The sequence below is a fragment of the Meleagris gallopavo genome, chromosome 15, assembly GCF_905368555.1.
Source record: "Meleagris gallopavo chromosome 15, MGAL_WU_HG_1.1, whole genome shotgun sequence".
In the NCBI taxonomy this organism is placed as follows: domain Eukaryota; kingdom Metazoa; phylum Chordata; class Aves; order Galliformes; family Phasianidae; genus Meleagris; species Meleagris gallopavo.
Window position 1 is genome coordinate 10,273,939 of NC_139418.1, and position 24,356 is coordinate 10,298,294.

General features: G+C 44.0%; 1 protein-coding gene across 9 annotated transcripts in view; it reads left to right on the forward strand.

Annotated features, from left to right (window-relative positions):
- The window catches only part of EBF1 (EBF transcription factor 1), a 260,212-nt gene that overhangs the window by 17,501 nt on the left and 218,355 nt on the right, over nt 1–24,356 (forward strand). For all 9 annotated transcript variants that reach the window (XM_085236314.1, XM_085236315.1, XM_085236316.1 and 6 more), the window contains exon 6: nt 633–701. In XM_085236314.1, the coding sequence (XP_085092440.1) occupies nt 633–701 (69 nt within the window). The remainder of the gene's footprint in view (nt 1–632; nt 702–24,356) is intronic.

Here is a 24,356-nt window from a genome sequence, read left to right on the forward strand (position 1 = left end):
GAGCAGGGCTTTGGCAGATGGAGCTGGTGCTACATGCACCAGCTTTGTACCCGACCCATGGTGCTCCACTAGCACAAGCAGTCATTAGTATGCTCAGAAAAATGGGAAACAGGCATGCTCCCCTATAAAAAGCCAATGGTGTTTGCATTTTAGCTCCGCTCTTAACAATTATATTTCCTAGAAGGAAATTCATTGCACTTCTGGATGTCGGGGGGAGGCTTCAGCTCTGTAAAAGTAGGAGTACTGTGTGGCCATGTAATGGAAGTACCAAGCAAACGTTAAAAGCTGTGTTCAGGGAAGAAAAAACTGGTTCTGTGTGCACACATAAATGGGACAACTACTAAATCCTTTGGAAAAGAGACCACAAATAGGCAGGTCTGTCTGTTTCGGATGATCCTTGAATTATTATTTGCGAAGGGGGCAAAACCCCTCTCTTTTTATATTTTCCATTGCTAACCAGCTGTGCAAGAAGTTAAACATAGTAATTAACCCATATGTGACCCACTGTATTTGACTGATTTGCAGGCAGGGACGGCGCGGTAACTCTAGCCGGCAATTTGAACCCGCCGTGTTCGTAATGATGATTTTACAGTGTAATGGTCGCACTAAATCCTTTCACTTTTGCTCTGCAGCCGCTGTTGTGACAAGAAAAGCTGTGGCAACAGAAATGAGACTCCATCAGATCCAGTGATAATTGACAGGTAAGGACTGCTATTGTTTCCTTCGATTTTCTTTCTGTATTTATTATTTTTTTTTCCCCCTCCTCATTATAACGAAACACCTGCCCTGTCTTGCTAATGGGGAAGAATTAGGAGTAGATGCGGATGAAATTTTGTTTTTGATACCAAATTAGTTGTGCTTTGCAACTGCGATCGCCGTGGCAGGGCCATATGGAGGCTAACGGAGCGACCTGCTCGTTGGAGGGCTTTCGTGCTTGCAGACTGATTCATGTGCATAAAGAGGAGATTTTTCTTTCTGACTTTCTGTGGCTCAATTCACATGCTGTGCCAGGGAAGCTTCAGGAATAAAATAATAATAGTTTGTGATTTATGAAATGTGGTTGGGTGCTTATAAATATTTAACTTTTATTTGAAAAATGTTTGAATCATTATCACTTTTAGCTACAGTAGTTCTGTTGGATGCAATCCATCTACATTTTAAGGTTTTTATTTATGCATAAAAACAGTTAAAAAAAATAGATCTGCAAACTAAGGGATTTTTCCCCTGTTATTTTCTTTGGTTGGAATACTATTTTGACTGTATTGTCAGTTGATTAATTCATTTTTGCCTGTCTTAATTATTGTGCTTTTAAACAGATCCATATTGCTAATCTGACATCACCAACTAAATCACTGTTGTACAATGCATCTATTTTAGTTGCTCTGAGCCATGGATAGTTTCTGTGCTTGCAAATTATGCAAAATGGTACCAAATAGTGATTTTTACATTTTAATCGTCAAAATTCATCGTACAAAGCCACGTGTAATAACCAGGTTATTATGCAGCATTACTCTATGAGAGTTAAATGGCCATGAAGTACTGAATCTGTCTGTCATCAGCTGGGGAAAGCAATACCACTGCACTAATCTGTGCGTGCAGGGACCCTGAAGGGAAGCTGTCTGTGCATATGGGAGCGAGTGTAGAGCGGTGTGCTTCTCCTAGCATTATTGTCTGAGCTCATGTTTGCTGTATTAGCTTCAAAGTACCTTCTGTGCCAGTCTGGGTGTTTGTTATAAAAGAAAAGGTGAAGGCGTTTTGTGTGCGGAGCGCCATGCGGGAGGGATGGGGATAGCAGAGCCTGGCCAGGCACTGTGCTTCTGCAGACTGTCAGATTTATAGTTCTTACTTGAATTTGTTAAGATAGTATATATTGGAAGCTTATGGCGGGTGTTTTGATTAGCTGTAATCAGTAATCCTGAGAATGTTTAAGCCTCAGAAGATATATCTACCTATTTTAACTAGGCGTATTTCCATCTTCTGCGAGCATTAAGTAGGACTGGGAAAGGGGGGGAAAAAACCCAGTGAAATCTGTATAGAGATGTGTTTTATAAGCATGCTGCCGAGTTGAACACTATAAACATGGTGTTAGGGCGGCATTTCGAGTGACATGAAAGCTACAAAATTCACATGAATTTTTCATTGTACTGGAAAGTGAGATGTTAAGATGCTAATGGCAGGTTTACGGAAATATTTTGTTTAACTATCTAGTATGCAAAACTGCTAGTTGCAAATCACTTTAAATTACGAAAGCCAGAGATGCTGTCTGCTATGTGCTTCTTAGAAAATGAGGGAAATTGTTACGTGAAAACACAGATTTAACTTTGTAACGGTGATCAATTTATCACTATTTACATACATTTATGCAAAAGATACCAATTCTGAAGACTATATTTAAAACACAAGTTGAATACAATTCAAAGCTCATCATCCAAACCTTGCCTTCCTCCCCCTCGTACTACAACACATTTGGCTTGTGAATGGGTTAAGCTTTTAAGTTCTTCACTTGGTTTTAAATTGTGACTTTGATACAGAAGGTTGATATGACTGTGGTTTGAATAACATTTGATTTTGACCTGTTCCTGTGGGTTGCAGTGGTATAAGAAATTTGACTCAGCAGTACTGTAATTAGCCCTCCCTGTGTTTTTGAAACAGGATTGTGTTACCTGGATTGCATTAGTGTGGCTTCTATTGTCGCCGCTTTGCATCTGTCCCAGTAGGGTACTTAAAACCTTTTCTTGGCCGGGGCTAGTTCAAACAATTTAGGCCAAATAAGTACGTGCTTTATACAGTTAGTGGCTTTAGCGATGCTTCTTGTGACATTTATCCTATTCATTTTTTCCCCCTTTTGGTTTGGAAAGGATGAAACGAGCTATGTGGGGCCTTTTTACCTTAAAACGAGTCCGTTAAGCGCTAAAGCGCCTGCACGAGTCAGCACATGTGTTTAGTTGTACTCCATTGTCACTTCTGCATGCACACAATTTTAAACTATTATGTCAATTGATACGCTAAGCCATATTTAGCTATTTTTATTTGCCTGTGAGCTTACAGAACTCATTTGCCATTTGGGCTAAAGCACTCCCACATGCCTTACAGTCTGATAAAGCCTTGCCTATGGATTTAATCTAACTCTTGCATCAAATCCTACCAATCCACAGACTCTGACCTAACATAGAATTTAACGTAGAATCCATCTATGGGATTTTTGACATATGTACTTAAATGGAAATGCTATCCTCTTCTTCCATGCTGGAATACTGTTTCGGATTGATTAATTCTCTTTGATGAGGCTGGAGAAACTCGGGATAGAGAGGGCTCAGTCTTTGTGGTGGTTTAGCTAACTTGGCAAAGAGGCTCTTTGTCAACTTCAAAGTTACATGTGTTGTGTTCTTTTTCAAATCCTAGATGTATATGAAAAGTAAATCACACATTTTTATTTAATCAAAATGCAGGATTTAAAAAATAATAATCCGTTGTTGTGTTTGAAACAGGATATGACTTTATCCTTTGTAGGACTGCTTTATAGTTTGCCCTATTATAGTATCAGCGGATATGGCAGTGAAAGAGACCTAAAGAAATTCATACTTGTAGAGAGATCTCAGTTTTCTCTGGAGAACAAAATCTCTTCTGCTTATAGAGCAGTCATTTCAAGGAAGTTTCTTGGAAACCTGTGTATTTCTGAATCATCTTAGCATAGCCTGTATATTTTATCACTAATCCGGTTACATGTGTTCAGATGAAGCTCTGATGAACAGGAACTCATTTTAAAGGGGTTATTATTGTCACAGTACAAATGCACAATTCCTTCTACAAGTACAGTAGCAGGGCTGTATTGTAATCATACTTGAAGAAAACACAGAGCACTTCCTGTTATTAAATTAAATTCTAGATTGATTTAGCATTCAAATAGTAACTTGTATTTGAATTTAAAAGGTTTGCAATAGAATTTCTGTGAAGAAATTGAATAAATTGTAGTTTTATTACCACTCTGGATATCCCAGTGTCCTAACCTTTTTCCTTACAGTTATCTTAGTTCAATAAATAAAACCTCATTAGACTATTCCCATTTCAACGAGTTTATTAAATTTTACAGAAGTAATTAGCATAAGCTGTGCTAATTTTTCTGGAAGACTAATGAGAGAGCTTCCTAATTAGGTTTGCTTTGTAAGAATCAGAAAAGATGATAATGACAAAAGTCACATAGGGGAGAAAGTGGGGCTTTATATTCTTCCTTGGTTCAGGAAAGAGGCTCTTCTCTCTCTGCTCTGCTCCGAACTTTTAAACCCAATTTACCACTATGGGGACCAGTATTTAGTGGTGCTACCCGTGCCTGTGGGGGATTCCTTACCTTTTATGGCTGGATCCAGTAGACAGGAGTCGTATTGACTGATAAAATAGAAATAAGCACTGCAGCCCCAAATATAGTGGCAGAAATGTCTCAGCATTGAGGATCTTGCTCTGCCCACAATCCTAAAGCCTGTACCCTGTATAGGGACAAGGGGATGCAGGGACAAGGTGCTGCAAACTGCCCATGTGGCAATTGTTGCTCATCCCACATTCTGCTTTTTCCTCATGTACATGAATAGACTTTAGCTGGTGACCTGAAATGAGCTTTGCTAATATTTATTGGTATGGATGAGACTTACTTCAGGAACCTCACAACTGTCTTTCCCTTGGACAGATGCCCTCATGTCAGCATGTGGGATCACAGGATATCTCGAGTTGGAAGGGACCCGAAAGACCCTGGCTCCACACTAAACCTCCCAAAACCCAAACCCTGCGTCTGAGAGCATTGCCTAAATGCTCATTCATCTCCAGCAACTCAGGGCTGTGCCCACCTCCCTCTGGTAAAGAACCTTTCCCTTACTCCCACCTGCCCCTCTGCTGACACAGCTCCATGCCGTTCCCTCCAGTCCTGTTGCTGCCACAGAGAGTAGAGCTCAGCGCTGCCCTCCGCTCCATATGAGGAGCTGTAGGGTGCCATGAGCCTCCACACAGCTTTGTGCTCCCCAGGGCCTGTGTGCCCCAGAATGGCATGGTGAGGGGCACTGGCCCTGCTCTAGCAAAGCACTGATGCTCTTCACGTGACAGTCTGGGTGCTATGTCTGAGGAACAAGTCTCCCTCTGACTTCAGAGGAGTGGCTGATACATTTGCAGCGCTGTCAGAACTCTTGTCAATGAAGCACAGGTGGGAACTTCTGGGCTGGAGGCTGTGATACTTTTGGAAGTTTATCAGGTGCGTTCTAATGCATGGCCTGCTGCACACATTTGAAAGACCTGTGCAATTCAACACCTGCCATAAGGATGCTCAGCTGCGCTGCCTGCACTCCCCAGCACTTCCATGTGCTGTGGCTGCTGAGGGAGCCAGCTTTCCTGCAGATGGTTTTGAGATCTTTCAGATCCCAACCTGAAACATTTTATGTTTGTGGGCAGGATTTTACTGTGCAACGGCATGAAAAGAGGCGCGAATGACTTTCAGTGTCTCCATTTTACTGCTTTACAAGTCGTCATGCAGTGGATCGCATTTTACAGGCCTGATCATCTTTTCATCCTAAACAGGAGGCGAGAGGAAAAGTGACACACTGGGCTGCTTTTCCCTGACTGCATCCTCCACACAAAGACATTTGTTAAGAGGATGTGTGGTGGTCAGCGTGTTATGCAGCAGCTTTCCATGCCCAGTTGACCCGATTCTCTGCGGGGCAGGCACTGCTGTCCTGCTTCTCCCTGGGAATGAGGCTGCAGGAATCTGGGGGTCACATCCCACCTTCGTCCTCTATCTGTGCTGGTGAACCCCTCGGGTCCCTATGTAGGTTGATAGGATGGACAGAAATTGGCCTCCAGTATTTCCCTCGGCGCCTGGAGCTTGCGAAGCCATGCATTGCTGAGAGGGGAGGGCCGCCAACAAACATCCTCTAGGATTTGGTTGTGATTGATGCATCTGAAAAGCATTACCCTAAACATTAACCACATGACTTAGGCAGCCAAAGGCACTTTGAGCCTCTGTGAGATAAATGGGAGACTGATCTGTAGATGCTTCTCACGCAGGGAATCAGAACGAAATGCTCACCCCTCTACAAGGGCTCCTAATGCATGTGGTGTCCGTCCTCTTCCTAGTGAGGGAAACAGCAGAGCTAGGGATAACTTTACAAGGGTGCTTGCAAAAATCTCTTGGTCTCAGTCTGTGTGGGTTGGCACATATCTGCTGCTCCAGAATTCATTTATTTTGCTCTTGGGGTTAAGTGAACTTGGTCAGGGTCAAAACAGCTCCCTCTTATTGTTTGCTTGATTTCTCCTCCCCATTCCAAGTATTAGAATTTTTATATAATTTGAAATCTATTATGCAAAACCTTAATTTGTTCTCAGCTCCGCTTCGGAAGGCTTATGAATTTCTCAGAAAACCTGTTCCGAGTTTTCAGTTTGTTATAAAACCCCAAAGCAGGCAAGTTTTATGTGGTTTTGAGTTTCACTGCAAACATTTCACACTATTCTAATAGTCGCTTGCTTCTCTCTGTGATGTCTTTTGAATCTGCAATCAGCATTGTGGCCTTTATTTCACAGTGATCTTCTGCCTGATTATTACTGTTAAATATCATGGCAGAGGCTTCTGATGCATGGTGCTGTTTCCAGGCAGGTAGATGAGTCCATGTCTGAAGTGGCTCTTATGATGCAGCTTAAATATTCAATTTGAGCTTTTTCTGTGGGCAGCTACAATATTTAGGCTTGCATTGAATTTCTGAGGATCAGGGAAGCTGATGATCAGACCATTCCGTTGCTTTTGGCATGTGACTCTCACCTTTAGTTCTCACCCCACAGTCCAGAGAAGTGATCTAAATGCCTGTGGGATGTTCTGGACTTGCTGCTTTATCCCATGCCATTCGGCTCAGGGTCAGGTTTTCTGTTTATCAAGAGCGGGGATCTTTTTGGAGAAGAAGTATGGGATTTTTCTCATATGCATGTACACACGTATCAGGTGTGGATAAATTTGCTGTCCCATCTCAACACCTGATTTATTTCTGCATGTGCCATTGCAATGGAGACACACATGACTAACAGTAAAAGCAGTAGAAGGTATTTGCAAAGATCATCCTCAGTTTTAATGCAGATTATCTTAAATTGTTCTGAATGTGAAATGTGTATCTGACATCTACTGTGGTGTTTACTGGGTGAGAACCAAACCCAGGCTCTGTTCCCCTGAAGTTTAGGTGCATCAGTAGCTTTTTTCCTGTGAGCAGTCAGACGTTTTTGCATCTCTAGCCACTGAAATGTATTCTTACAAGTAATTGGTCACATCTACAAAAATAACTACACTAAATTCAAATTCACTTCTGCTGCTGGAAGTAAATAATACGTCAGCTAACTAATAAAGCTAAAAGAGAGGAAGAAATAATCACAGGTTGCTGTGTAAATCGTGACTCAGATAACTTTCTAGAAATGGATTAATGCTGTCCTCAGAGAGCAGCCAAGCCCTGTAGCAGTAATGGTAAATACTGGTATGAATTCTGTCTTTCCCTGTAGCATCGTGTTGTTTTTTTTTTTTTTTTGTAACAGTTCTGGAAAAGTACGGAAAAACCATACAAAGTTCACAGTGTGTCCCATTAGCAACTTTGCATAGGTAGTTTGTGATCAGAATATATTACTGTATCAAATGAGTGTTTACTTTGTTTTTGCTAAGGACCGTATTTTGGATGTTTTCTTAAGCAGAACGAATAATTTTCTGCCCACTTTTTAAAAATAGCATTTGGAAATAAGAAATGTGAAAACAAGTTTTCTGCTGCTGTTAGTGTGTGATTTGTACGAAATTAGTTATTAAAAGGCTTTATTACATTTCACTGAAATTACATACCGGACAGTAGTAAGGTGACCCAGATATAGAGCCTTTCAGTACAGCCATTGAAGTGCTATGAACAGTGTTGTTTTGTCTTTGGTTTCTTGCTGCCTCTAAAGGTGTAGGCAGATGAAGATAACTTTAAAAAGACCTATTTCTCCAATTACAAGCTTTTGTCCAAGAGAAGAAGAAAGATTTTTTTTTTTCTTTTTTTTCCAGACTCACAGCATTCTCTCTAACAAAATCAAATTCCCTTAATCTGACAAGAAGCCAGGCTGGGCTTGTTGCTTGGAGCTCCTGCAGGAGCTGCCCGGTGCTCTGTGTGGCTGTGGGATGGCTCAGGGGAGCAGCGGGGAGGGTGACTGTGTTGGCATTTTGGGACCTGGTTTCCCTGTGTGGTGTGGGGGCAGCCCCCAGCGGGAGGTGGCTGGGTTTAGTCCAGCTTTGTGCCGACGCAGTGATGTCCAAAGTGGCATTCCTCAACTACTGCATCTTGCTAACCGGCTGAGGCACAATAGTTCTGTAATGTAATATAAAAAGTAATGGTGTTAGCTAACACATCCTTAATAAGATATTGTCCGCTGCTCTGCCATATGCTCCGGAGGAGGCTTTCCCTCTGTGGGGCTTTTGAGTTCTCTCAATAAGATTATTTCAAATACTCTAATCCTGAATCATTGACATGAATACAAAAGCCTAGTGACATCTAATAGATGCCTCTTAGCTTTGCTTTTCCTCTTGTTCCTTTCCTTTTTCTTCTCTTTTTACCTGACAAAAAGCTTACAGACACTTGGGCTCTGTCTCTCAGTACCAGCATGTGGGTCCCCTCGTGAAATATAAAGGAGGAAAAAGGGCTGACATAGGGCTGATAAGCCACAGAGCAAAGGACCATAGATTAAAAGTAAATGCCAGTAAATCCTACCCTGTACACTCAGTTGTTCTTTTATTGTTTTCTTTAACTCTTCCAGTGCCATACTGGGCCAGAAAGAGATGAAAAATGGAGTTAAAAAAAAAAAAGGTGATGCTGCAATGCCGCAGTGCCATAGGGTCCCAAAGCCTGCTGTACAATCAGGTGTTCTTGGCTCTTCTCTCACCTTGACTTTCTCATTGGAATAGCAAACTGTTTCAGCTAATTGTATCATTTGATGTTTATATCATTTTTTGAAGATTAACTTAAAAAAAAAAAAAAAAGATAAGCAGAAAGTGACATGACTGTGATCCTGGAAAGTCTTAATGTTATATAAAGAAAATGTTAGGAAGAACGAGTATCCCACTGTGAGTGTCTAGGAGTAAAAATGGGTTTCCCTCTTGTCAGTGCTGTCTCAACAACTGCCAGGAACAGAATATCACTTTCTGTTCCTCTTTTTTTTGGACTTTGACAAACTGTTCATCTATCGTCTGCAGAATCTGCCTTTAGAAGAAGTTCTTGGAACAGAACACAGTTGGTTAAAAGGAAACTGCGTTCAAAATGTAGTCATTTTCCGTAATTTTCTTCAAGGTTTTTTGGCTTTTCAGGCTTCCCTGAGCAGGATAACCATCCACTTCCACCCAGTTGAGTCAGGTCTTCTCTGTAATCTCTCTGAATACAATCTTTCAGTTGGATTTTTTGGCATCTGCATCACTACATAACCATTGGCTGCCTTCCCAGATGTTAAGTCACTTTGATAAGTGGATGTTAAAAACCACTTTACCTAGCTCAGATTTTGTAGAAGGATGACATAAGAAGAGGAAAAATGTATTCTGTATTCATTATAAAGTTCTTTGCTCTAAAAGAAGAAGAAAATTAGCCACACTCAGAGCTATTAAGTCCTGATGTTAGCATCTCCTCCAGCCTGCTCCGTGTGCCTCTGCATTGCTTGCGTGGTCCTGCGTGAGCCGAGATGTGGCTGCAGACAGATGCCTGCCCTGGAATTTGTTTCTGAGGCCGGGGCTGCACAGCGGTGTCGCGAGAGGTGGTCGGTGCCCTAAGGGGCTGAGCAGGCAAAGCATAGTGAGCTCAGTAATAGCTCTGACATTCTGAAAAGCAGAATAATAGAACGTACCGTGGTGTAAGAGGAAATCTCTTTGTTAAACCCCATTATGTGTACACAAATTGTTGTCTGTTGTATCCTGCATGACAGGAGAGAGGAACTTCTCTTTTGTTTTCCAAAGGGTTGCCCCGCTGTGACAATGGTAACTTAATTTGTCAGAAATTACAAGAACATTAATACATCATGCCCTAATGCGTCATTAGTGCATTAATACTTTCCGAGACATCGGAGTTTTTCTAATAAATGCCTTCAAAGTTGGCTGGGCATTCATAAATTTGAGTTTTCAGTATGATAATTGTAATTGAGACACCTATTTTCCCTGATTAATTCTTGCAGTTGCTACATAACAGTCAGCCTTGTTGACACTCGCAGCCACCCGCACTTGAAAGAATAGCACTCTCTTCGTTAATATTTGCAGTGTCGTAAAGTGGCATGATTTAAAAGAAAAAAAAAATACAAAAAAGAAAAGAAAAAAGGGAGACTGTTCTTGGGGAAACAAAAGAGAATTTTGGGAATGCTTTTTTGCCATGGAAACACAGTTATCGCTCATTAATCTGTCACGTACAGAACAAGTTCCAGACTACAACACACTTGAGCGAGGCGGCAGTCCCGGGGGTTCGTCTCCCTGCCTCTGCTACCTTTTACCTGCCGGCAGCACTGCAGGGGTTAAGGGCTGCAGCCCCTTCCCCAAATCCCATCATGTGTCTGGTTGGCTCCCACAGACTGGGGACCCCCTCTCTTGTCCCTGGTTGCGTGGCCTCGCAGCTCCCTGGGCACGTGCAGCGGTGGGGATCCGACCCCGGGGTGCCACTGCTTTCTGCTTTCAGCCACGGGTGGCTCCAGGAGGAAGGAAGTTTTTCCCTTCATTTCCAAGATAAGGTGTCATTCGTGAGAGCAGCGTGCTGAACTAATCAGGTTAATTGAGAGGCCCTGAATAGCTCTCATTGAGCGGATCCCTCCTTCCTGCTCAAGGCAGATAGCGCAGACGGAGAGATTACAAGTGCTTTAAACTCTGGCTCGCCATCTCTGAATTTCACACCCATTTCAGGGCGACGGGGGTCAGAGCAGACGTGTGACACAGGGGTTGTACAATTTAGCTGTGCTGGAAGCAAGGTTTATTATCGTTATTTTTTTATCATCATCACGGTGATTATTTTTTTAGCACAGCCAAATCCTCCGATCTGAGCAGCTTTCCTGATGCCAGTGACATCCTTCTGATTTATACAGGCCATGCGGGTGCAAATTGCTCCAATGTTTTTGGAAAGATGCAGAAGACTGACCCAGCAGCACGGCTGGCTCTGGATTGATCTGCTCCTGAGTGTTGTTAATATTAAAATTACTTCAGACCTAACTCATGGCAGGGCTGCAGGAAACATTAATTTTAAAAAGATGTTTTCAGTGTTTGAAGCAGATAGCAGTTGGTTTTATTGCTTTTATGGTATCATTTCCCTTTAAACCCTTCTAATCGAAGTGGCTCTACATAATTTTATTCAAGTTTACCAGAATGCTCAAGCATTTCCCTCTGGATGCTCTTGCCAAATTAGGAACATCCAGGCTCCAAACCTCGCTGTAATCTCCCTACTTGCTGCAGTCTATTACATTTTCTTTGCAAATATCGTAACCATTAGAGTTCAGGGGAGAGAATTTCCAGGAAAATAAATTCCCCCAAAGCAATGCCCCCTGCCCCATCCTCCAAGCCAAAATGGGTGCTTGGCTCAATTTGAGCGCGAGCTTCAGTGTCCCCGTTGCCCCTTCCCCATGGCTGCTTTTCCTTGGAAGTTTCAGGAATGACTTTAATTATCTCCACAATCAAATTCTCACCGCTGTCCCTGTGAAAGCATGTAGTCATGGATTGCTGGGATTATTTTCTTTAGCACTTGGGGATAGAGAAACTGGTTGTTTCCAAATGAGAACCAGCTGGGTTCTCATCGCTGGCGTTTGGAGGAGCCGCTCTGCTCACCCGCCCAATGCTGCACACAGAACCCAGCCCCCAGATAGCTGCTGTCGGCTTTGCCACATATTCTTATGCAGTATCAGGGCTGACTGTGTTTATGGCGTTAATATGTTTCTACAGGGGGGCTGCTGCTGGAGCTGGCATTCGCTCCTTGCAAAGCTCGGGGCAGGCAGAGGTGCCTGAGCAGCCCTGGGTGTTCCTGGGCTCCACCTGCCCAAAGCACAGAAAATAAAATTCACCCCCCAGTAAGAGATATCAGACGTATTCTGCAGGTGACAGGTGAACTCCTGAAAAGATTAATACAGCAAGAGACAGCAGGGTGAACTTCTCTTATCTCACATTTTGTTGCTGTAGAAGCTGAACTGCAGGGGTGATGTTCCTCCCCTCTTCCAGCTTGGAGAAAGAAGTTACTTGTCATACTTTATTAATCTGTTTTAGTGCCAAACTCAATTTGAAATTAGGACCATGTGTCTTGTCAGAAATTACATGACCTCTGATTTCAGCTGAGCGTTTTGTCAGGGGGAAAGGTACAGAAATCTTGATTTACTTATGAAGATGTAAAATGGGAGATGCTTCATTGGATTTAAGGCAGCTGCCTCAGATTTACATTTTTCAGGAGGGGGAAGCGTTCGTTATTTGGAATAGAAAATTTTCCGTTTATGGTTTATTTACATATTAAAAATTCATATAAAAAACCAGATATTTCTATAAAGTTTCTGCATTCAGTGGTTCCCTCATGCTGGCACACACAGCCCGTGCTCTGCTGCAGACTGCTGTTGTGAGGCTTTACATGTGCAGTCGTGTGACTTCTTAATGTCTGAAATGAATGAGCGACTCCATCAGCAGCTCAGGTTAGAAGTCCAGAAAAGAAATCTTCCAGCTCCTTTATTATTAAGAAAAAGATAAAGTTTGTAGGAAAGAAAACGAGAGATTGCTCAGCTTTGGGCAGATCGTTGTATACAATTTGATTCCTGTCATGCCGGAGATACAATGACTTTGACTCTGGTGATATCCCTTCTAGCACAACCAGATTATTTCTGTGCATGCTGAAAGCAGTGGGTTCTGAAGGCTCAGCTCATGGCACAGCAGCACTGTGTCGTTTGGGAGTTTGGGGCTGGAACAAACATTCTGCAGCCGCCGTGAACCTGACGCTCCGTAGGTTTTCAGTTCTGCACTTTTTCTTCTGCCGATGCATTTATTCGGCGTTTCAATTTATTGTCTTATAGTATGTACACACATATTCACTGTGGTCTGCTATTATTATTATTTTTTTTTAATCTGGCTTTTCCATCTTTTTCTTTCGACAAATAACTGCTGCATTTCCAGTCATTCAAATTTGGGCCGAATTTTACTTCCTGTTTCAAAGGTCAAGGAAAGCTGACCTCAACAGCAGTGTTGAGGCTGCTGAATTATTCATATCATTGACTTTGTGTCAGCTTCCACATTTGTGCAGAGGGATGTTTTATTCATTTATCTCATTTAGGGACCTGCTCTGCACCTGTTTCTACCATTAAGTACCCTGTAATTTGCATTTGATGCTAATTTAGTTTCATATCAGCCTGGTCCCCCCTTGTTAATTTAATTTTCTAAGACCCTTTTCATTACAGTAGAAATGTTTCCCTCTTTAAAGCAAACATCTATACAAGTAATTGTATAAACTGCCTTTTAAATAATATCTTTTAGAAGATTCCATCGTTTAATTCCTTAATTCCTATAATTAGCCACAGTTTGATTAATGTTTCAAAGGGTTAAATTAAAATGCAGAATTACTCAAATGCATACTTGAATAATTTTCTCTCTTCTGATAACTGTTTCTGCATTGCTGCCTTTATTCTCCTCGTGATTCTGTGTATTATGTGTACTAACAAGCACTAATTTTCCCATGTAGTGATTTTATTCTGCTAACCAGTTGCTGTTTTTGAAAATAGAATTGTTGGAAAGTCTGTATTGCAGTGAGGTGCTTTGTTTGCCTTTCGAGAGGCTCTGAGCAGCTTGGGAGAGATGCTGTGCTGGAGGAGCTGCTCTGGGTTGCCTTCCAGATTGTGAGAAACTTGTAGAGATCCTTTATTTTGTCAACAAGCATCGCGACTGTGCTCTCACAGACAGCACCATCAGCTCTGCTCGCTACAGAGAATCATTTGGAAATGTTTAAAGCCACCATAGATTTGCTTGTGGAGGTGGAGATTTACATGTGCTGTGATCCCACAAGGCAAAATGTATGAGTGCCACCGCAGAGCGCATTTATGCATCTGCAGTGCACTGGGGTAAATATATGGCCTGAGAGCCTATGGGGGAGAACCTACGTCCCTTTGAGGAGAACCTGTGTTCCCATCACTGCCTGCAGGTTTGTTTAAAGCAACCCTGGGGAACAGCAGCTGTGGCCCAGCACAGAGGCATCTCAGCATTAACCGTTGTTTTGCCTACCGAAAGGTGACAGCTCTGCTCCTCTGAGTCCCTCCTGAGGTCATTGTGATTTTGGGGAGAGGTGCCTGTAGGTTTGGGCTGCAAAGAGGTTTGTCTGTGCTTGTCCTTTGGGTTAAGCATAGGGGGCTCCTGCTGCAAGCAGGGGATGGCCTGGGGTGGATTCAGAGGCTGGGGTTGGTTGTGACATCTCCAAAGCGTGGCTGGTGTTGCTCAACAGTGAGCCTGAAACCCGGGCTCCAGTGCTGCTGTAGTGTGAAGGCTGCAAATCCAAACTAGGAGATGAAACAAAACCTGTTTCTGCCTTGCTTCTGGGATGTTTTGCCTTGCTTCTGGTTGCAGATGTGCCTTGTGGGCTGTGTGCCGGCACAGCCTCTCAGTGCTGCTGCCAGTGGCCACAGAAGGGGATGGTATGGAGGTACAGCCCTGCACGCTGCAGGTTTGAGGTCTGGTACATTGGCCGTGAAGCTGAGTGCCCTGAACCATTGCCTCTCTGAGCAGCCCCAAAATTCAGGCATTGGTAATTGCTCCCCCTTTATTTTATCATATACTCACAATAACGACCTTAGCACCAGGCATTTCCTGAGTATTAATGACCAGCTGGGGTTAATGGCCCTTGCTTGTGCCTTCAGTCATCAGCTCCTCCCGACTGGTCATTAATTCCCAGGAAAAGCCCTCTGTGGAGGTCATTATTGCTTAATTATCTCCATACACTTTAATGCCAGTTTTGACAATGTACAGTCTCATACTTTGAGTTATAGGTACTTTATAATTCATTAAATAGCTTATCATTAAAACTGCAGATGATCTTGATTATTATTTATTAATGTTTTCCCTTTGATTTTTTTTTTTTTTTTAATCTGATGCTCCCATGCTTTAGTGAAGAGGGGACAAAGGTAGATGTGGTGTGGCTGTGATGCTGAGAGCTGCAGTGACTGTCCCAGTTTGGGGGGGAATCTCCCTGGCTCTGAGGCACTCCTGCCAGCAGAAGCAGGGGTGAGCACTCAGACCTCGGCCCTGAGCATCTGTGTGTGATGGAAGGCTCAGGGCTTGGCTTGTTCAGTCCTTGAGGGCCAGCAGAAAGAGCTGAGAGAGCAGTGGCATCACTGCCTTGCTGTGATGCAAAGGCTGGACCTCCCTTTGCCTGCCCTGTGCTATGGAAGCAGTGGCAGGATCCACCACACAGATTTGGTTGTTCTTTTCTCCTAACCCTGAACCCAACATGGGCTTGGGGGCTGCCTTGGTGAGCTGTACATGTAATCAGGACTTTTGGTGTTCATGATTTGTCTTTTTCTACAACAGCATCAGGTTGTCAGAGTGTTTTAGAGCACTCAAGTGGCGTGGTAAATAAATTGGACAGGCTTAGACCAGGTAGAGGGACTTCCGGTGTACTTTTTAATAAGGAAGTGCATTTCTTCCTTTTTGTCTCTGCAACTCAAGTGTCCCTCCACATGGCATGGCAGCTCTCCTTACTGCAGCCACTTCTTGCTTTCAGCTGCAAGACCAGAGCACCAGGGCATCGCCACTGTGCCTGCGCTGGGCAGGGACCCACGTGCAGCACAGCCACGCATGGTTCTCACTGCTCCCATCTGTGCTGTGGGCTGTGGCTGAGCAGCCGCAAGGAGATGCCCTGAGGAGCTGGGATGTGTTCTGTTGCCCTCACTGGGATAACACCAACTCTGGGTGGACTTTTCTGTTTCATTTTACCAATCCTCTCACCCCTCGTCTAGTTCTCTCCTATTTTTCTTCTTTTTCTTTTTTTTTTTTCCCCGGGCTTTACAAGTGTAATGCTAATCCTTGTGTTGGCTGTTCCTCTGAGGTCTTGGTATCCTTCCTGACACCATGTGTTGGCACCATGGGTGCTGCCTCTGTGCTGGGGGCTTGGGGGCAGAGGTGCTGCCCTGTGCAGCAGCTCTCCATTAGCCAGAAAGCTTGTGGGGGTGTTTGCTCCCTGCATGCAGGTGTCTCTTGGGTTGCTCTCCCCAGTGCCTGACAGCATCAAGTTGTTTAGGCAATAATAATAGTAATGATTTGGAGCCATTTTCTCTGTTACCTGCATCTGTTTTGTGTTTTCCTGGAGGAAAAGTTATGTGTGGATGTGAAAATAGTGGTTTCATTGAGCTGTGCCATCGCCGTCAGCGGAGGCCAACATTTTGCCCACCGTGTTTGCTTTCCTACCTCTGCACTGCGTGTGTTTACAAAACCTCCTTCTGAACCGCTATAAACTGCGCGAGCAATCTGCCTCCCAGCCCCAGCCTTCTCCAAAAACCAGTCCGTTTTGATTAAAATCATCGTGTCATTTGAAAGCTAGGAAGCAAACAAACCCAAAGCCTTGTGCAAAGTCTGAAAGCAGCGTGTAGCTGCTAAGAAAAAAAGAAAATAGAGCAAAAATCAACGGCTCTCCTGTTACCTCTGCAAGGGAAGCCCGACGGCTTGAGGCCGATGGAGAGCTGCACGTTAGGAAGAGAAAAAGCACAGAGGGCAAAAAGGAGCAATGGGAGTTATTTATTTATTTAAGAGCCTAAAGGATTTATGGCAGAACTAATTTGGGAACGCGTTCTATTCTAAATTCCCGCTGTGTGCGAAAGCCATCGGTGCGCAAAGCAAAGGGAGCGGGTGAGGATTTTAAGGAGAAGGGCAGCAGCGCCGGGAACGTACTGCCAGTTTTTTCCCTTCTCTCTTCTCAGTAGTGGCATTGTAGGTAGCCATGAATTAGGGCTCAGATCGGTGTCTCCTCACCATAAATCCCGGTGGCGGTGCTGTGCTTACCGCGGGCCGAGGGGCAGCGCGGCGTGTTGTTGTCAGCGACACGGAGCAGAGCTCCTCCTGAACGGAAAAGCGCTGGCTCCAGATTGTCGCCAGGGAAAGCAGAAACAGAAGTGGTGCGTGTGGTGGGAGCCGGCCGTGCTGCAGCCGCAATGCGCTCGCTGCTGCCGGGGCTCCTGTGCATGGGATTCGTCACCTCTTCTGATATCTTCTGTTTATTTCTCTTTCTTCCTTCCTCTTCTCTTTCTTCTTTATTTCTTCTTCCCTCTTTCTCTTTACCTTTTCACGCTTTTTCCTCTTCTTTTTCTTCTTCTCTCTCTTTTTCTTCTCTTAATCTCTTAACACTTTCTTTCTCCCTTTTCCCCTTTCCCTTTTCCCCTTCTCTCTTCCTTCTCTCTTCCTTCTCTCTCTGTTCTTTATTGCTTTTTTTTTCTTTTCTTTTCTCCTCCCTCTTCTCTAATTGTTCCCATGCTAAAAGCCAAAAACAGAATTAAAAATGCTGCTTTAGCACTGTGGTTTATGGCATTCTTCAGGGGTGTTTTCTTCTGCACAGTATGTTCTGTATCTTCCTCTTGGATCATCATCTCTGCAGAAGAGAAAACACTCCTGTTCTGTTAAGAGCTGAGGAGCATGGAAAAATGCTATGTATAAAGAATGCATAACACTTTTTCCCTTTCTCAACATCCATATAATTACTGTTAATCCAAACCCAGAAGTCTCAGGGTTAGAGATCACTGAAGTTACATTTCACAAGACAAACACTGAACTCAGTGCTTAAAAAAAATTGGTGACCAATTATGTGTCATAGACTGTAAAACCAGGCATCGTATTTTGCTAGGAAAAAGCAGAGGCATTCAGGTCTGTTACCATATGGAATATAAAATTAGCTTTATTTACATTTATTTCTTTCCTCCTGCTTTGCGGAGAGCAAAGTGAGCTATTAAAACTCGTGACATGTTTGTTTTTCAAAAAGAATAAATAGCGTGAATAAAGAAAACATCAGGGGGGAATCGATGCAATGTACAGTGACGATGTTGCCTGTTTTATTTTTTATTTTTTAAGTCTTAATTTCAGGGTGGGAGCAGTGGAGCTGTGTTGGATGGGAAGTGTATTCAGGCAATGAAAGGCTACATTTGAATGCAGCTTTTTTGTTTACATTTTCAGCAAAACCAAGATGACACAGCTGGGCATGTTCAAAGTGAAATAAAAATAGGAATGAATAAATAAATAGTAGGGAAGAATAGTAGTAAATAAAAATGAAATACAGTGAGCGACATGCTGAGCCCTGCGGAAGGCACCCTTTGCTGGGCAGGGCAGTGCTGGGGATGGGGACAGCTGGGCTGGGAAGGTTGGGAGGAGCAGCAGCAAAGCTTCACATCCTCTGTGGTGCCTCATCCTCCTGCACTGCACCCTGTGAGCCTCATTTCCACCTGGCCAGGTAGCTCTGTGCTGCTGAGAGTAGGATGTTTTCCTGCATGACTTGGGCGTAACTTTGAGTTGAGGAGGAGAAAATTTGGCCAAAATTCTACCTTTTGTGTTGGCCTCAGGAAGGCTTTTTCCTCCAGATGTGGCTTGGGTGGATGCCTGTGAGGGAGCTTTGCTGCTCCCAACACACCTGTAACTCACTGGGCACTGTTCAGCCCAGTGCAGATGGAGGAGAGCCGGGGATGCTGGGTGGCCTGGCAGCAGCAGGCAGACAAAGATAGATAGCAATTAGGATCTAGAAGCAGACTGAGAGATAAGGAGTCACCGAAGATTTACTGGACGTATATGGACAGCAAGAAAGAGCGAGTACATTGGGAGCAGAGAGGGAGGTGTGCACGCACAGTAAATCTCCAGCGATGCCGTATCTCTGGCTGCTGCAGCATTCTAATTGCTATCTCCTCGGCTGCCGTTCTCTGGCCCCCAGCCACTTTCTCTCCATTTCCCTTCCTACCTATGCCACCACCTTGGCAAACCAGGATTAGGCTTACGGCTTATTAAGGAAGGGTGCTGGAGCACGGACGTCTTCCTAAGTCTGCTGTGATTTGTGCAGTTTTCTGGGGTCTTCAGAGTGCGGATCAGAGTTGAGCTGGAAATGCTGTGGGTTTGCTGCTCAAATGGAGTTTGGGGCACAGTTGGGTCACCCGCACTGCTGGACTGGTCGTGGTGTTTTTCTTTCCAATGAGGAGAAGACACTTGTGCATCAGTGTACCAGGAACCAGGCAATTAGTAATGTAATGGGGGAATTTGAGAGGTGTTTCTCACCATCACCCTGGGGATAAAGGGCAGCCCCAAGCTACAGCTCGCAATCTCTACAATAGCAGTGATCTCACTTCTCTTAAATTGGCTTTGGGGATCCTTCTTACCCAGGAGCAATCTAGCAACATCTGAGTCTTTGAAAAGAACTTTCCTCTCCTTGTCAATCTGCATATCTATGTAATATCAGGCGGGATTTTTTTTTGGGTCAAATTGTATTTGCTTTCTCAGTGTGAGTAGCCCCAAGGATCCCTCACAAGCAGGATTTACCTCTATGTCAGGATGGCTGTAGCTGTAGTGTTGCACTGAACCTTGTGTGGTTAAAGTTGTAAGGGTTTCTTTCTCCTGCCAGGAATAAACACCTCTTTGGAGTATCTTATTCTTCCATGCATCTTGGAGATCATCTCTTGATTTGTTCAAACTCGCATTAATATACAAGCAATGCTTAATTACAGTAGCTTTATATCAAGTAAATATTTTTTTAAATGCATAATTGATTGTGTAGGGAAGGAAGAGCTGCAAGAATGGAAATCATACATCATTTCATTATTAATGGCAATGTCTAAATAAAATGCAGACCTTGACATATTTAATGGATGGCTGAATCCATTCTGCTTTAAAATACAAACTGTTTTTGTTTTTTTTTTTTTAAAGGTGCCTGCATAATTTCAGTCAGTTTAGGTTCAATTTAATATTTCTACAAGTGTGATTGAGTGGATTTAAGTTTGTAGATCCTACCATATTCTCAGAGCAAACCAGTAGGGAAGTAGTCTTGGCATAGAGTTGAAAATTAATATTCTCTTAAAGAGATTTTTTTTTCCCCTCAAAATAAATTAGTTTGGGGATTTTCTTAAAAAGTTCATAGCACCTAATGAAGTTTTTTCACTTTTATTTTTACTATATATAAAAGTGAAACTGGTGGAGCTTTGCAGCTTTGCGCTGTGGGCATGGTCTGTGGCACTACCAAAGAACAAATCCTGCTGCTTGTCCTTTTATTAGCTGTGAGCACTGATGAGTGATGCTGGTGTCCAGATGCTGGAGAAATCGTCTCGGATGGATGGATGGAGGTGGGATAGTGTGAGGGGATGCAAGCCCTGGGCTCCCACATGGCTGGCTTCATCAAGGTGGCACATGAAGCTCCTTGCAGCGAAGCTTCCAGACTTTGTCTCAACACCTTGAAAAACAAGAGGAATCTGTCATATTATCTGTTGTGTGAATGCCAGTTAACACCCACGTGTTCCCATGATGCGTGCAGGCGCCAGACCTGGCATGGGCTACTTTTCTTCTGGCAGGATGGCTCAGTCTGTACCACGGCACTGCCAGGACAGGAAGAGATCCGTGTCTGAGTAATGCAAGGGATGCAGAGCATCCTCGCTGGGGACCGGTGCCGCTGATTCAGGTGGCACTGCCTGTGGTTCCCATCAGCAATGGTGGGAAGGATGAAAGAGAAGAGCAGGGTGATCACAGCAGGATGGTGAAGTGCAATGGTCTGGAGTAGAGTGGCTGCTCTTAAGCGTCTTGGCAGCTCTGGGCACATGCTACAGCTGGTGCTTGCAAAAGGAGGTCAGGGTTTTCTTCCTCGGTGCTTGGCAGAGCTGTTGTCTTCCAATCCAGCACAGACTGTGGAGGCCTTTGGATGTGAGCTGCGGAGAACTCCTGTTCTTCTCATCTCAAAATCTTTAAAATATTGCAAATAGTTCATTTGTTTTAAAGCTTTAAACTCAAAGCCTTTGATGTTGATTTAGGAAGTTCAATAATAAAGCAAAGTGTTCTCCAAACGAGAGCTTTTGTCAGAAAACCTTGCTTTACAATGAAAAGAAGGAAAACATAAATAAATGATACTCAAATATTTATAAAGGCATTCAGCAGATCAAAATGCTTCATTTTGCCTTTATGTTGTTACTTCATGTCACCCCGTCTGGGGCTATTTTTTGTTTAAACCATGCAATGCAGAATGTATTTTGTTTCTTATGTCATTAATTTGCAGTGTTTTATCGAGTCCTTTCTCACAGGGACATCAATGGGGCATTCAAGGGATACGTGTGGAAATGGATGAATGTTATTGGTTTGGCTGTCAGCTTTGCTCCTGGCTGCTACGGATGGTGGGGGTGAGCTCAAATGAGGAGATAGGAGGCTACTCCAATGATAATATTAATTATCCATAGGCTGATGGAGCCTTGCACACATGCATTTCTGTTTGGGCACCGCATATTGCCTTCTCTTGCCCAGGGATCACAGGATTCCCTGCATCTGTTGGTGGCAGATCTGCATCTCCAGCTCCTCTCCATCCAATGGCAAGAACATTCCTGGTCTCGTTGCTTTGGCAGGGGATTTGGGAAACCCCTCTCTCCTTTTTTCCCTGGGCGAACAGAGCACTGTGGGAGGGAGAACCACTTGGGACCCAAAGAAAGGAGGATTTTCAGAGAGAAAGATTCCAGGAATTGTTAGGAGCCATGATTTTTCCCCTAAAATATATAATTGGGATCACTTCTGTCAGCATCTGAGCTCCGTCAGGTCCCCGTGTCTCCAACTTGCACAAGTTCTGTATTTCCATCAAGGAGTCATGCTCTTAGTGTCTGCATATAGGAAAATGCTTTTATTTCACCAGGAGGATCTTAATCAGGTCTAGCAACTCTGTTAAAGTATCAGCACGTGCCACTGAGCAGGAGAGGGGAATGCTTTGCTCACAGAGGTGTCAATGTGGTGTGCAAGGTGTGCTATGGAGGAGGTGGCAAAGGGAATGTCGCTGAGGTGCACGGAGCAGAGAAGGATGGGGTGATAAAACCAGAGCAACTTAGCAGAAAAAAGCAAGAGGCGCCGTTTCCATTTGTAATTTGACTGGCTGGGGGAAGGGACTCAGGAAAGCGTCCTGTGGATATCTCTGGGGACGCTGAAGAGGTTTTCAGATGTGGTTCTGAATCCAAAGCATTCATTGCTTCCTGTGACATATGACCTCTCTCTCTCTCTCTCTCTCTTTTTTTTTTTTTAAATAATATAAATAAGGTTTATTTATTTATATAACTATTAGCCAAGTCCTGCATTGTAGGCTGGTAAAAATACCCATAATCAGTGCTTGCTGTTGAGCAACTTTAATTCTGCTAAAACCTAAGCCTGAGTGAGCTGCAGCTTTTGTTCCTGGAAACTCAGAGATTCTTGGGATTCTGACTGGACAATGTCTATGCTTTTGTGGCTTTGAATGTAGCATATTTATTTTCTGCTGATTGTTGTTAATCACCACAGTTCGAATGCAAAAAATAGATGAAATCCTGCTGTTAAAAGGGAGCCTGAAATGGGTTACAGAGCTCTTGACAACTGAGCATAAAGTTGTGTTACATTTGCACTCTGGTATTCCGATTTGCTTCGTGGATAAGGTGAAAAGGGCAAAATGTGAACTCTCGCAACACACCGATAGTCAGAGAGAACTGTTCTGAACCTCCTCACCACTCATCTGCAGGCTGTGCTGTCTTTAATTTCCAGGCCCCTTGATTTGGCCCTGCTTTCCAGGTTTTCATTCATTTCACAGCTTGGCTTCCAAAGCCACTGAGGGATGGTGGAAGAGCAGAGGCAGTGAGCAGCATCCCCCCCACCCAGGGGCTGCACTAACCTGCCCTGGGCAATTCCCCACCAGCACTGCCATCAATTAATGAGTGTTCACCCTGCTCGCTGGGGAGCGATGCTGTGTCTGCAGTGCTGTGATCTGCTGGCTGCACAGATTAGGGATACATTTGCAGGGACCTGGACAGGAAGGTGTTCCCAGCAGCAATCACACCATAATGATGCAAGTAAACCTGTTTCCTGACTTCTTCTTTCTGATGGGGCTGGAAAACTGCGGGGCTGCTCTGCAGCGCTTTCCGCATGCTTCCCGGCAGGAGCTCGTGATGAGAATTCACTCTGTGCTGCCTTCCGCCCCTGAGCGTTTGTGGAGAGGGCAGCTGGAGAAGTCTCTTTTCCTGAGCCTGGATGTGAAAGGGATGCTGTGGGGCAGCTGTTGAGGATGCTGATGGGGGACCCCGTGGTGGGAGCCTGGATGAGGGGAGGAAACAAATGGCACTGTGGAGCAGCGGCAGAGCTTGTCCTTGTATCTGTCCATGCTGTGCTATGAGGCTGCATCAGCACCTCGGTGTAACCTGGTGGGCAGGAGCCCCGGGCTTACAGCATGGTGGGACTCCCCTAGTTCCTCTGTGTGAAGGCCGTGGGGGGGTGAGTGTCAGTCTGTCCTGGGGGTGTCCCTCCACCTCCTGAGTGCCATCCGCTTCTTCTGTGCATCCTCTCATGTTACAGGGCCCTTGCGGAGGCTTCCTTGGCCTGGTGTAATACAAATAAATAATCATAACAAAAGCCCGTGTGCCTCCTTGGGAAAATAACCATTTTCACATGCAGATACTCAGGAACTTAAAATTGGCAGCTCTCACTAGTCCTACTGATTTGTCCACACATTTCCTCGAGATGATGCTTAAATGGAATCAGCTTTCAGCTCTGACACTCGCAGCCTTCCTACCCCCAGTCTTAGCATAACAGGGAAGGAGATGGGAAACAAGGTCTGGTTCTAAACGAGTGGGAGAAAAATCAGGTATGTGACTCCTCCAACTCAGACGAGGCTGTCTCTTATTGTTTGGCAGTTCAACTGTAGCTTCAGTACATGGGAAAAATTTCTCTTCCAATTACACAGCAGTTTTGTGGTGGCTGAGTGCTATAAATGGGAATGCTTTGCAGCCAAAGATATCTCATTCATAAATCCCACTGTTCCACTCTATAATTTTTCTCTTTTGGATAGATCAGTATTCTGTGGTCATATCAACCACAATCATGCAAGCAAAAATGAGTAGTTAAATATTGTGACAGTCCTATAAGTCTTCCTAAGGCATTATGCATAACACAGTTATTCAGAAGTGTCACTTGGTGCGTGGAAGGGAATTGACCCTTTGTTAATATTTCTAGTAAAAGGCCTTGATGAAAAAGTAAAGCACAGAGCATATCTGGTCTGGTAGGTCAATTTATAAATGTTACCTAAGTGCCAATATTCTATTCCTGCTGAAGTTTATTGCGTTTGTGTTTCACAGACAGACGTACGTGTAGACACACAGACCCATTTGTGCTATAAAAACACGGGCGCAGTGTGTATGTGCTC